Here is a 14,248-nt window from a genome sequence, read left to right on the forward strand (position 1 = left end):
TAAAACAGAATCTTATTGTGACCTTACGTTGCATGTCTGTGGCGACTAATGATGTTGAGCATCATTTCATGTGATTTTTGGCCATTTCCATATCTTTACTTGTGATATGTCTGATCATGTCTTTTTTTAATAAATTTATTTAACTTACAATAATTTATTTGTTAGGAGGATTTTTAAAGATCTATTCTGGTTTCACATTTCTTGTTAAATATAGATATAGTGAATACTTTCTCCCAGTTTGTAAATTGCCTTTTATTTTTTAAATGTTGCCTTTGAGGAGAAGTTTTTAATTTTGATGACATCTAATTTACCAATCCTTTTTTCTTTCTGTTCTCTAGGTAGGATAATTTTTGTTCATCTGTCTTCAAGTTCATTGACTGTTTTTCTTACATTTTTAGTCTGTCGTTAAGGGTATTCAGTGAATTGTTTTATTTAAATATTGTGCTTCTCATGTCTAGAATTTCTCTTTGGTTCTTTTGTGTAGTTTTTGGTTCTCTACTGAGATTTCCCCATCTGTCACTTATTATGACCATCTTTATCTGTAATTCCTTGAGCATATTTATATAGCTGCTTTAAAGTATCCTTGTGTGAAGTCCAAAATCTAGGCCATCTTGGAGTTGGTTTCTATTGATTGATTTTTGCTCTTAAGTGTGTGTTACTTTTGTTTGTATGTTTCTTCTCAGGTCTTCTTTTTGATTGTGTCTTGAACAGTGTGGATGCTGCTTTCTAGACATTCTAGTTTCTCTTATTGTCCCTTGAAGAGTGTCAGTTTTTGTTCTAGTATGCAGCTTAATTTTTTAACTGTTCACCTTGGGGATACTTGCTTTTACACATATTTTTAGGGCAGGTTTCTTTGGGTTTTGTCCTTAGTCTATGGTGAATTTCTCAGTCCTGGGACATAGGCTTAACCCTTCTAGTTCACGTTCCCTACACAGTTTCAGTGGAAAGTCCATGGTCACATCTCTAGCAGGGCAGGATTCCAGCTCTGCGGTGGACAACAGTTCAAGTATGTGCTCAGCTACTTCAGCCATCCAGCTGTTGCTTTGAACTGGTCTGTTTGCAGTCGTACTTCCATACATGTGTAGGACATAATCAGCAATGGGTTTGAGAGTTTGTGATCCAGAATTTGTGGCTCCATCCTTGTTTGTGCTTCCTGCATTTATTTTCAGCTGCTTTGGCAGTTCCTAACTCTGTTTCTGATATCTTAGATTAAAGTAAAAAACAGATGTTCAGTCTAAGTTTGAACTGCCTTGGGGCAACTGGGTGGCTCAATCAGTTGAGTGTCCGACTTTAGTTCAGGTCATGATCTCGCAGTTTGTGAGTTCGAGCCCTGTGTTGGGCTCTGTGGTGACAGCTTGGAGCCTGGAGCCTGCTTTGGATTCTGTGTCTTCCTGTCTCTGACCCTCCCTTGCTCACATGCTGTCTCTCTTTCTCTCTCAAAAATAAATAAACATTAAAAAAAAATAAGTTTGAACTGCTTTGTGTCTCTAGGACTGTTGAGTGCTTCAGGGGAAAGTTACATAAACATGACTCATACCAGCGCTAGTCCCTTCTATTGGTAGATTTTCCCTTCAGTTTCTCTGACTTTGCTTTCTGGTGCCTTTAAATAGTTCTTTAATATTTTTTCTCTAGAATTCACAGTTGTTTTCTATAGGAAGGTTAGTCTGATATAAGCTATTCTTCCACGACTGGAATTGGAACTCTCTTTTTTTCTTTTAATTGTGGTAAAATTCATAATGTAAAATTTATCAACTTAACCATTTTAAAGTGTGTAGGTCAGTAGTGTTAAGTACATTTTCATTTCTGTGTAAAGTTTTTCGAACTCTTTTCATCTTGCAAGACTGAAACTCTATACCTATTCAATAATTTCCACTCCCCCATTCCCTCAGATCGTGGTAATCAGCACTCTACTTTCTTTGTCCATGAATTTGACTTTAGGTACCACATATAAGTGAAATCAAAAGTATCTGTCCTTTTGTGTTTAGCATATTTACTTCTTTTTAAGTAAATTTTTATTTTACATACTTACTATATTTACATAATGTTCTCAAGGTCAGTCCGTGTTGTAGCATGTGTCAGAATTTCCTGTTTTAACGTTGACGAATACTCCGTTTTATGTCTGTAACCAGATAGTTTTTTTTTAAGATTTCATCTTTTTCAGTAAACTGTCCACCCAATGTGAACTTATGACCCCATGATCAGGAGTCACCTGCTGTCCCGAGAACCAGCCGGGCACCTCCTGTAACCACATTTTCTTTATCTATTCATCAGTGGACATCTGGGTTGCTTCCGCTTTTTGTTGTAGTGAATATGCCGCTGTGAACATGGGTGTCTCTTTAACTTTTTAAGACTGTAATGTTTCTCTGTCCTTAAACATGGCATATTTATCTACCATGGACCAATTTGTTTCAGAATATTTATGGAACAGAAAAGACCAGGGCTGAGGCCTAGTTGACAAAAACCAAAACAGAATGAAACCAAAAAACCCAAAATCACATTATCCTCAGGCTACTTTCTGAACAATGATTTATTTCAAAAGAACAATATTATCCAAAGCCTTTGGTTAAGAGGTTTAGTTAATTACACTTTGGTACAAGAATTTTTTTCTTTTTTTTTTTTTAACATTTATTTATTATTATTGTTATTATTATTTTTAAGGTTTATTCATTTTTCAGAGACAGACACAGCGTGAACAGGGGAGGGGCCGAGAGAGAGGGAGACACAGAATCCAAAACAGGCTCCAGGCTCTGAGCTGTCAGCACAGAGCCCAATGCGGGTCCTGAACTCAGAAACCTCAGGATCATGACCTGAGCTGAAGTCGGACACTTAACCGACTGAGCCACCCAGGCTCCCCAAACGTTTATTATTGAGAGACAGAGAGCCTGAGCATGGGAGGGGCAGAGAGAGGAGAAGAACAGAATCTGAAGCGGGCTTCAGGTTCTGAGCTGTTAGCACAGAGCCTGACGCGGGGCTCAAACTCAGAAACTGCAAGATCATGACCTGAGCCAAAGTCGGACGCTTAACCGACTGAGCCACCCAGGTGCCCCTTCACTATATTCTTAATTACAATTTCCTCTCCTTTGTTTTAAGCAAAATGATTTTCAGTGAAGTTGAACATTATATTATCTACCAAAAGAAGAGCTAAAGGCTGCTATAAAGTTGGTCATGAGAGTAAAATGGATGCATTTGTCAGTCGTCAAAAACAACAGTAAACTAGGGGCGCCTGGGTGGCTCAGTCAGTTAAATGCTCGACTCTTGATTTCAGCTCAGGTCATATTCTCACGTGGGTTCGAACCCCACATCACACTTGCTTCTAGATTTATCCTACTTTGTTACCCTAAAGCCTCCTTTTATATTAATCTAACTGAAGTTCCAATCATGTTATTCCATTTTATGTAATCTTCAGTGATTCCTTTTTACCTGCTTATTTCTTTGAGAGCAGTCTAGAACATAGATTTGATAATAGCACTTAAATTTTTGTTGGCTAGTGTTATGTGTTTAGAAGAAAGACTCTTTGCTTGGCAGTGAGGATAAGTTGTTCTTTCTCATTGTGGTTTGTTATATTATTTAAACTTATTTCTTTTAAAAAAATTTATTTTTTGAGAGAGTGTGTAAGCAGAGGAAAAGGGAGAGAGAGAATCTTAAACAAGGTCTACACTCAGCGTGGAGCTCAATCTGGAACTTGATCCCATGACCCTGGGATCATACATGACCTGAGTTGAAATCAAGACTCAGATGCTCAACTGAGCTACCCAGGTGCCCCTAGCTTATTTATTAATAAAGACCATAAAATAATTTTATCATGAATTTCTGTATCTCTTCAAATTGACCCATAGAGCATATTTGAAAATAATTTGTTCATATATGGACTTGTGTAAATGACTGTAGCTATGTAATAGATACTTAGAATCATGGCTTTGTTTCATACTTTTTCTTTCTTTTGCCCAACTTGGGGCTCAAACTTATGACCCTGAGATCAAGAGACATAGGCTTTACTGACTGAGCCAGCCAAGTGCCCTTGTTTCATACTTTTTATATTTGTTATATTTTTATAATACTTAGCTTAAAGAGGTACTGATAGAGATTGATAGAGATTTGTTAGTGTGACAGGTATGTGTTCTATTACTGAGTTCAGATTTTTGCCAATACTCATTTTTATCAATTCGTAACCAAAATGTATTATTGGAAGAGTATTTTAGAGCTGTATTAGTTAGCATGTACAATGTGGTTAACAAATGTAATGGGACATTATGTAGATGAATATGCCATTCACATAAATCCTTTAGCATACTAAGATCTTGTTTTAAAGATCTCAAGTCCCTTAAAATTGCTTTTAATTTCCTTCTATAATTTGAAAGCAAATTTTAATGAAAGGAAAAGTGCTTCTATTTCCCAAATGTTTTTGGTTGTAGATTTATTTGCTACTAGTTAGAAATTCTATGGCCTGAAAACTTTGCTTAATGAAAGAGTAAGGGAGAAAGAGTTGCAAATGAACAAATTTAGCAGTGTTTTGTTGTCAAGGTGGCTCTTACCATGTTTGATAGCTTGGCATTGAGATGTCCAGGAGAAGGATATAAAGGACTTGTAGACAAGGGCCTGTGGTGGTTACATAATTCAGCCCACCATCTCAGGAAGTAATTTTTTTTTGTGTCATCCTTGTCCATTGGATATCTGGCTTGTTTAAAGTTCCCTCTGATGAAATATTCACCATCTAATGTGAATCTTGAATAGCTTTAATGTTTTTTATTCAGTTCCTTCTTATGTTGAACAGAAGAAACAACTTCTTGTGACTTCCAAGTCTGTTTGGTCCTAATAATGCCTTCTAGGGCAATTTTTAAACGTGTAGCCATTTGTGTATTTTTTCATATAAATAATGTTTTAAACAAGCTGGATGTCCACTGGGCAAGGAAGCTGTTTCAGATTTCTCATGTCTTTCACTCCTGTGACTTGTTTAGTTCACCTTAATGTGGAACCATTGTGTGCTGAGTAGAGTGTTTGACTTGCCACATATTTGACTTTGAGCAAGTTATTTCACTTCTTGGAGGCTCAGTTTCCTGAGAGGATTAGCTCAGTTAGTGTGTAGGAACAATGATCTATTTGTTGCCAATAAATGAGATTATAGGATTAACCTATTCCTGTTTTTGCTGTAATTTCTTAAATATCTGGGTCAGAAACTTTTCCTGTTTTCTCCTAAATGGAATAATCCATTTAGGAATGAGATGTGACTACTTTTTTTAAAACCTAGAAAACATAACCATTTTTTAAAAAAAGTTTATTTTTGAGAGAGAGAGTGTGAGCGTGGGGAGGGTCAGAGAGAGAGGGAGACTGAGAATCCCAAGCAGGCTCCACACTGTTAGTGCAGAGCCTGATATGGGCCTCAAACTCATGAATCGTGAGATCATGACATGAGCCAAAATCAAGAGTTGGACGCTTAGAACACATAACAGCCGTTAGTTGAAATTAATATCTGAAAGTGAGCAGAAAATAACCAAAATGTTTAGGAGATGATTAATTTGTTGGATTTGCGTTTATTTTGCCTTATCTTTTGTGTCCAGTGGATATGTATCTATTCTACCTTCCATACTGGGAGTTTGTAATACTAGAATTAAATACTTATTTAATGAAAAATGAACGATTGAGGTAGTGTCTTTTTTTTTTTTTTTTTCTTTTCGATGCCTCCCCCATTAGTCTTTGGCAAGTAATGGTTCTCAGCTGTAAGGCTTAGCTATCTTAAGTATCTTATCACTGAGGCCAGTGGAATCACTAGGAGAATTTAGCTAAACCTTTGTACCTATGTGTCTGTGAACAAAATTCTTGATGCTCTGTGCATGTTTTTGACCTATGAGATTTAAGATGCTATTTTGTAAATTATTATAAATCTGTAATGCAGACATTCTGGAAATGTGGAAAAGCATTAGATACACTTTCACAGTTGATATTCTGAGAAAAAAAGCTGTCACAGAATATTAAAACAAGAATGGTGTTTTCTTTGACTTGCGGGCTGTTGCCTATATATGGAATCCTCACACAGGATGAATACCGATCCTGAGCTGGGGGTTCCATTTGTGACTCAGTTTTCTAGGAAATATGACCCCCACCTTCCCCCACTAAGCGCATTTAAAATTGGTGTGTAGTGGCCAAGATGAGTAAAATGAGCAACAAATCCTGGAATGCACAGGTATTTGAGAATTATAGGTTAGCCTTTTGTAGGCCAGCTGTGAAGTAAATCAGGATCCCAAGTTACATTTTGCTCCATAGGATTCCTGGGGACAAAGCAAAGCAAGAGGATGAACTATTATCTGAGATGACGTATGGTCATATCAAAATTAGGCCAAATCAAGTGGTATTTGAAGAAGGAAAGAAAAAAAAAACCTTGAGAAATAAGCAGTGCTTAAAATATAGTACAGGTGTCCTTGAGCTGGAACATGAGTATGTGTTTTTCTCTTGGGGGAATTGCCACTTAAGCCCAGTACCATTTTTATTTTTCAGTCTTTATCTTCCTTCTCTATGGACTTGAGCTGCTCTGAGCAGTACAGTGACTTCTGTACAGAAGTGGTAATGGAGTATGTGGCTAGTCCAAATTAAGATGTGCTAGAAGTATTAAAATATATACCAGATTGTGAAGACTTAGTATGGAAAAGAATTTCATAAATATATAGTATTGAATATGTATTGATATCCTAATATTTTAGATATATTAGATGAAATATATTATTGAAATTTAACTATTTCTTCCCCCCCCTTTTTTTTTACTAATTTTTAAAAAATGTTTATTGTTGAGAGACAGAGACAGAGCATGAGCATGGGAGGGACAGAGACAGGGAGAGACACAGAATCCAAAGAAGGTTCCAGGCTCTGAGCTGTCAGCACAGAGCCTAATGCGGGGCTCGAACTCACAAACCGAGAGATCATGACCTGAGCCGAAGTCAGACACTTAACATACTGAAACAGCCAGGCACTCCTCTTTTTCCCTTTTTAATGTGGCTACTAGGCACTTAAAATTACATATGTGACTCTCCTTTTTCTGTTGGATAGCACTGGTCTAGAGCTCAGGTTTTTTATTCCTAAGGCATAAAATTGGTACAGAATTAAGAAAAGAGAGACTAGGAATCTTCCAAAGAAGGTGGTCAGCTACAGATACTGAGCCTGGCGTGATACCTGACGTAGGGGATTCTTCCTGCGTTAGTTGGGGTCTCACTAAGAGACAGAAACCACATAGTACGTGAACAAGAAAGTTTAATATAAAGTTTTATTAACTTATAAAGGGACTTAGCTACTGAGAGATAAAGAGAACTCCAAAGAATACAAGAAGAGCAGATAATGGGAGCAATCACTACCCCTAGGGCCAAGCAGAGAACGTTAAGGAGGGACACATTGGAAGAGGGTTCTTTCTTCACCCTGGAGCTGAGATCCGGGCTTGACCGGAGAGGGCACAGCCGTGGCTGTGGTGGAGCGGTTTGGGGAGACACCACAGGTGACAGGAAGCCACCCCCAGGGTGCTAGCACAATTCTCTGGGAAGCTGCCCTCTGAGTGCCATTGGAATCTGCTGGGGTGGGGTGGGGTGAGTGCCATCTGGTGTCCCACATGCTGCTGCGTGCAGCACGCTGCAGGGGCAATCGGAGAGGAATACACGGGAACCAGGAGAAGAAGCCCCTTCCTCCTCCACAGTCACTCCAGCATCCTCTCCCGATAAATCTTGGCATGATCTGGGTTGGCAAAGAAGAAATGTTTACGGGGTCCATCTCCAGTATCCTAAAGCAGGGCAAAAAAGGGTGCATTTGGAGCAGAGAGGCAATAAACTGATGACTGGCACGCTCCATAAGTGTGTTGCCACTGTGTAAGATGCTCTGTTGTTTTGACAAGTTTAGATAGTTTGGCTCCAAGGTAGAATATTTAAAAATTGGGCCATCTATGAATTTTGAGGACAGATGGTCACCACAATCCTAGAATTTTAGTTCGATGAGAATCTTTTATTTTGAAATATTTTAGGAAAGATTACGCCTTCTCTTATTTTGTTATCTACTCTCTTTATATTTTAAACAGTGAATGTTAAAGAGTAGCTTCCAGTAGAAATGCTGTCTTGGTATTTCATTAAAGTTTTACTCCTTGCTCTGTTTATTCCTGGTAGTGTTTGACTACAGTTACAGAGATTACATTCTGTCCTGGTATGGAAATCTCAGCAGAGACGAGGGGCAGCTTTACCATCTGCTCTTGGAAGACTTTTGGGAGATTGCCAGGCAACTGCGCCACAGACTGAGCCACGTGGATGTGGTTAAAGTCGTCTGCAATGATGTTGTAAGAACTTTACTCGCTCATTTCTGTGACCTGAAAGCTGCAAATGCCAGGTAACTGTTTGAATATGAACAACCTCCCCCACTTTTTTTCCACATTAAAATATTTTTCTTTTGTAGAAAGGGGTCAAAGTCAAGATAAAACTCTAGAATTTTCTGCCTTCTTGTTGGCACTTGGCTTGAAATGTACATATGTTGAGGGGTAATAATTATAGTGTGCTGATAGAGTAGTTTTTTTTTTTTTTTTTTTTTTTTTTTTTTTTTTTGTATTAGGAGTACCTATACTGTGAAAAGTGTCTGTCTGTGAATTTACAATTTTTGGAAAAGTTTAGAATTCATGTTTCTTTTTGTGAGTCCTGTGTTAAGAGCTCTGTCTCATCATAGTATCCTGAAAATTGACTATTATTTATTGACTATTTATTATTACTACTACTTTTATTCTGAAATACCAACTTCCTTATTTTAGTTTAATTCCTTTTTTTTTTTTTTTTTTTACATTTTCTTTTCTTTTTTTTTTTAATTTACATCCAAGTTACTTAGCATATGGTGCAATAATGACTTCAGGAGTAGAATCCAGTGATTGATCGCCTAAAGAAACACCCAGTGCTCATCCCAGCGAGTGTCCTCCTTAATGCCTCTTGCCCAGCCCTCTTTAGGAATCTCCTATGGTTTGTCCCCCTCCCTGTTTTTATATTATTTTTGCTTCCCTTTCCTTATGTTCATCTGTTTTGTATCTTAAATTCCACATATGAGTGAAGTCCTATGATATTTGTCTTTCTCTAATTTCGCTTAGCATAATACCCTCTAGTTCTATTCATGTAGTTGCAAATGGCAAGATTTCACTCTTTTTGATTGCTAATATTCCGTTTTATATATATACCACATCTTCATTATCCATTCATCAGTTGATGGACATTTGCGTTCTTTCCATACATTAGCCATTGTAAATAGTGCTGCTATGAACATTGGAGTGCATGTGCCCCTTTGAAACAGCACTCTTGTATCCTTTGGATAAATACCTAGTAGTGCAATTGCTGGGTTATAAGGTAGTTCTATTTTTAATGTTTTGAGGAACCTCCACACTGTTTTCTAGAGTGTTTGCACCAGTTTGCATTCCTACCAGCAATGCAAAAGGGTTCCTCTTTCTCCCCATCCTTGCCAATATCTATTGTTTCCTGAGTGGTTAATTTTAGCCATTCTGACCGGCATGAGGTGGTATCTCATTGTGGTTTTGATTTGTATTTCCCTGATGATGAGTGATGTTGAGCATGTTTTCATGTGTCTGTTGGCCATCTGGATGTCTTCTTTGGAAAAGTGTTTGTTCATGTTTTTTGCTCATTTCTTCACTGGATTTTTTTGGGGGTGTTCGGTTTGGTAAGTTCTTTATAGATTTTGGATACTAACCCTTTATCGATATGTCCTTTGCAAATATCTTCTCCCATTCTGTCGGTTACCTTTTAGTTTTAATATTTGTTTCCTTCACTGTGTAGAAGCTTTTTATCTTGATGAGATCCCAATAGTTCATTTTTGCTTTTGTTTCCCTTGCCTCTGGAGACATGTTGAGTAAGAAGTTGCTGTGGCCAAGGTCAAAGAAGTTATTGCCTGCTTTCTCCTCTAGGATTTTGATGGCTTCCTGTGTTACATTTAGGTCTTTCACCTATTTTGACTTTATTTTTGTGTATGTGTAAGAAAGTGGTCCAGGTTCATTCTTCTGCATGTCACTGTCCAGTTTTCCCAACACCGTTCCCGGGTGCCCCTGAATGTCCCATTATTTTTTTTTTTTAATTTTTTTTTTTCAACGTTTATTTATTTTTGGGACAGAGAGAGAGTGTGAACGGGGGAGGGGCAGAGAGAGAGGGAGACACAGAATCCGAAACAGGCTCCAGGCTCTGAGTCATCAGCCCAGAGCCCGACGCGGGGCTCGAACTCACGGACCGCGAGATCGTGACCTGGCTGAAGTCGGACGCTTAACCGACTGCGCCACCCAGGTGCCCCCTGAATGTCCCATTATTGAGTGAGTGCAAGAATGCTGAATTACAGGGGCGCCTGGGTGGCGCAGTCGGTTAAGCGTCCGACTTCAGCCAGGTCACGATCTCATGGTCCGTGAGTTCGAGCCCCGCATCAGGCTCTGGGCTGATGGCTCGGGGCCTGGAGCCTGCTTCTGATTCTGTGTCTCCCTCTCTCTCTGCCCCTCCCCCATTCATGCTCTGTCTCTCTCTGTCCCAAAAATAAATAAAAAACGTTGAAAAAAAAAATTAAAAAAAAAAATGCTGAATTACAGCATTTCTAACTTGCACGTAAAAGTCGTCTTATTTAAAGGAGTGGCCTTCTGCCTGTTTGGATATGGGCTCAGTAGGAGAGGCGCTCCTTACAGTTAATGTGGCCTATTCTCACTGATATTATTTTATCTCTACTTTCAGGGAAGAGGGAGGGTATCTGACAGACACACAGGAGGATGAATAAGCACTGGCATCCTTATTGGGCAGGTGGTAACTGCTGTTGTCTCCTAAGAAGCCCTGCTGTGTGAATTTACCAGCGAGCAGCTCTCTTTTGCCCTGTGCTGTTGCTCATTGGGGCCCAGCTGGTAAATGTCATTGTCCAGCAGCAGCTCTCTGTTCCCGGCTATATTGCCTCTTTCTAGGAATCATTTTCTCTCCCAAAGTCTACCTGGCACAGGTTTATGAGATCAACATTTACAGAGCCATCTCATGCCTATTACTTTCCAGCTTGCTGCCCTCGGTGTGTTGCAGTTTTTAAAAACCCGTGACCCATAGTAGGAAATACATTTTCTTTTTGTTTTTTTTTTTAATTTTTTTTTTCAACGTTTTTATTTTATTTTTGGGACAGAGAGAGACAGAGCATGAACGGGGGAGGGGCACAGAGAGAGGGAGACACAGAATTGGAAACAGGCTCCAGGCTCCGAGCCATCAGCCCAGAGCCTGACGCGGGGCTCGAACTCACGGACCGGGAGATCGTGACCTGGCTGAAGTCGGACGCTTAACCAACTGCGCCACCCAGGCGCCCCAGGAAATACATTTTCTAACGTGACCTAATTTCATAAAACAGTACCTTTGTTACCTGTGATAACTGTTACCTTTTTGTTAACTTTCTTTTTTTTTTTTTTTAAATGGTGTTGGGGACGAACTAAATTTTATTTTATTCCTTGTGGCTCACAACCTAGGTTTGAAAAAATTATTGTAGAGCAGCGGTTCTCAGATTTTTTTGGTCTCAGGTCCCCTCTATACTCTTAAAAGTTACTGAAAACCTAAAAGCACTTTATGTGGGCCCTATCTCATGGGGAACTGGAGCCAGGTTGTACTGGGTTTGCAAGAGCTGACTGTGCACGTCTCTTCCCTACTTTGAGATCAATGGCATCACCTTGTTAGCTTGTAATTGGCCATGGTGGGAGTATTTACACAGTGCAATGGGCCAGTACTACAAATCAGAGTGTTTTCCCCCTTGGGGAACCACTTGTTAAACCTAATACCACCTCCCCTCTCATTAGACTACCAATATTTACCGTATCAGATATTAAAAGTAAGAAATTTTTAAAGTGCATGAATACACAATACACTTCCCATTAGACAGTAGAGTGATGTCGGCCCACATCAGGTAGCCTCTAGAAGCTCCCCGATGCCTCTGAGAACAGGAGTGAAAAAGACAAGTGACATTTTGTACTGCACATAGGGGTCCCCAGACCACCCTTGGCAAACTGCTGTTGCTAGAGAAAGCAGCTTCCAGTAAGGGCGTATGGGAACAAATAGGGAAAATGAGAGAATGAGGACTCTTGGCTTATATCCCTGGCGTGTCAAAAGCTTCAGCCTCTCCTTTTGAGTGTTTAGCAACCCCTTAGAGCTTCTGCTGGTTTGCTGTGGTATCTGTTGTATAAAGTGCTCCTTTGTTCTGCCTGGCAGATACTGTCCAAGACTTGTTTGAACTCCGCAGAAGCTCATTTTAAAGTATTTACATTATGGTCCAGTAGAAGACAGTACTTTAAATCCATGGTTTATTCCAATTGGAAGACTGATAGATTTAAGTTTGGGAGAAGAGCAAGTGGTTGGAGAAATTTAGTATTTTTATGATTATCTAATTTGAACATGAACACATATTTTTCATGGAGACGTTTGCCAGCTTCTGAAATTACTGCTTTTGTGACTAATATATTATGTTTATATATATGTATGTATATGTATATATATATATATGTGTGTGTGTATATATATATATATTTTACCCAATATATTTTGTGACTAATATATTTTGTGACTAAGATATTATGGGTAAAGCATTGCAATAATAGAAACAGAGAATTGATTCCATTTTAGAAACGCCTTCTCCCTGGGCTTCTAGTTTTCTTATACCAGATTTATTTTGCTGAGATCTGGGCTGTGCGCAGAAGCTCTAGTTGATGATTTTTATTAAAGAAAAAAAAATCCACTCTATCCTAGTATTATAGATAGTTGAAAAAGTGCCAGTAGGTTATGGGTGTTTTTCATGTAGATGATTGTGCCCTGGAAGTGAACCGCAGAGAACTCCTATCTGTGCATTATCTTCTACAAATCACTCAGTGAGACTTGCAGACATTGTATCCAGGTTTGATGGCTGTGTCTACACTTGCTTGCTCCAGGTAAACAGTGCCCTCGTCCTAGAAATCTCTATTGGTGTGCAGATATCTGTTGGCTGTAAAATGATTTTGGCAGCCTGGGAAGCACCCAATTGAATTGGCCACTGTCAGACAAGAGAATAATAAATTGCATTAATAAAAACAACACAATACACTGGTTGACTGTTAGGGAATTGTGTGGAGGCAGCTTTCCAGTCAGCTCATATTTATTTCCAGGCCGACATTCTGTTGCTTTGTAAGCCCAGATCACATTTAATTCTTGCCTCTGCTGCTTCTTCCTTTGTCCCATCTGTCTGGTTCCAGCATGTTTCAGAAAAACCTAAAACTGATTTTTCGTATGCTGTTTAATCAATAGCATCTTTAATTTCATATTCTTCTTATAATGTCTTTGTGTTTTGTTTACTAGTCAAGCACAGGCATGCTGTCTAAGGGGGAAAATAATTTTTATTAATGTATTCTGTCTTTATCTCTGAAATTCTGCCCCCCCCCCCCCCCCCCCGCCTTTTCATCTTTGTAGTCATTGATTATAGAGCAGTATAAAGAGTCTGGACTTGAGAGTCAGGCAGAATAAGGGAGTTATTTCTACTATTTATTACCTCTGGCTTTAGACTATTCACATAACCACTCAGATCCTCAGTATTCTCATCTGTGAAATGGTGATGATGGTATCTGCTTCTTGGTGTAGGTGGGAAGATTAAGTAATGTACATAGGAAACTTATAAAAAGCTAATGTTTTCTCACTCAAGGAATGAGAACCCACATGTAAGTAGTAGGAATTGCAGTAATCAAATGATTGATCCGCACCGGCACAGGAGGATGCTGCCTGGATGAAGAAGGCTCATGGTCACCTCCTGACCCAGAAGTAGCCAGGTGCTTCGAGACTTTTTCTTGGGTTCTCAAGCAGTACCTGATGTCCACTGACTAGAGGGCATGGTGGGAATATCCTGCTTAGAGTGAACAGAGGGATTCCAGGGAAGCATTTGCCTCTCCTTTTTCCATAGATGGAGCTTGTTTGACTAGCTGTCTGGGCTTTGGCTCACTCAGAAAGTTTTCTGTAATTCAGTTTTAGGAGGGAGATGAATTTGTAGAAGTCTGAGGACCAGGCTCTTTTTTATGATCTACCTTCCATTGGAACAGAGAGGGAATTGTATACACTTTGAGAGGGATTTTGGTATTCTAGTAAGAAGCCTCTCTTGTTAGTTTTTTTTGGGGGGCCAGCTTTTCCCAATAATCATTAACCAAATACATACTTTAAAGTTTTACCCTTAAATGTGCTTGACATGACAAAACTAGCATCTAGATCTTACTATATTAAAATAACCTTAGCTGGCA

At 39.1% G+C, this 14,248-nt stretch overlaps 1 protein-coding gene across 5 annotated transcripts in view; it reads left to right on the top strand.

Moving 5' to 3' along the window:
* SNX25 (sorting nexin 25) overlaps positions 1 to 14,248 on the top strand; it is a 132,649-nt gene that overhangs the window by 32,565 nt on the left and 85,836 nt on the right. For all 5 annotated transcript variants that reach the window (XM_045056821.1, XM_045056825.1, XM_023252358.2 and 2 more), the window contains exon 3: positions 8,130 to 8,346. In XM_045056821.1, the coding sequence (XP_044912756.1) occupies positions 8,130 to 8,346 (217 nt within the window). The remainder of the gene's footprint in view (positions 1 to 8,129; positions 8,347 to 14,248) is intronic.

This window comes from Felis catus, chromosome B1, assembly GCF_018350175.1.
Source record: "Felis catus isolate Fca126 chromosome B1, F.catus_Fca126_mat1.0, whole genome shotgun sequence".
NCBI classification, from domain to species: Eukaryota; Metazoa; Chordata; class Mammalia; order Carnivora; family Felidae; genus Felis; species Felis catus.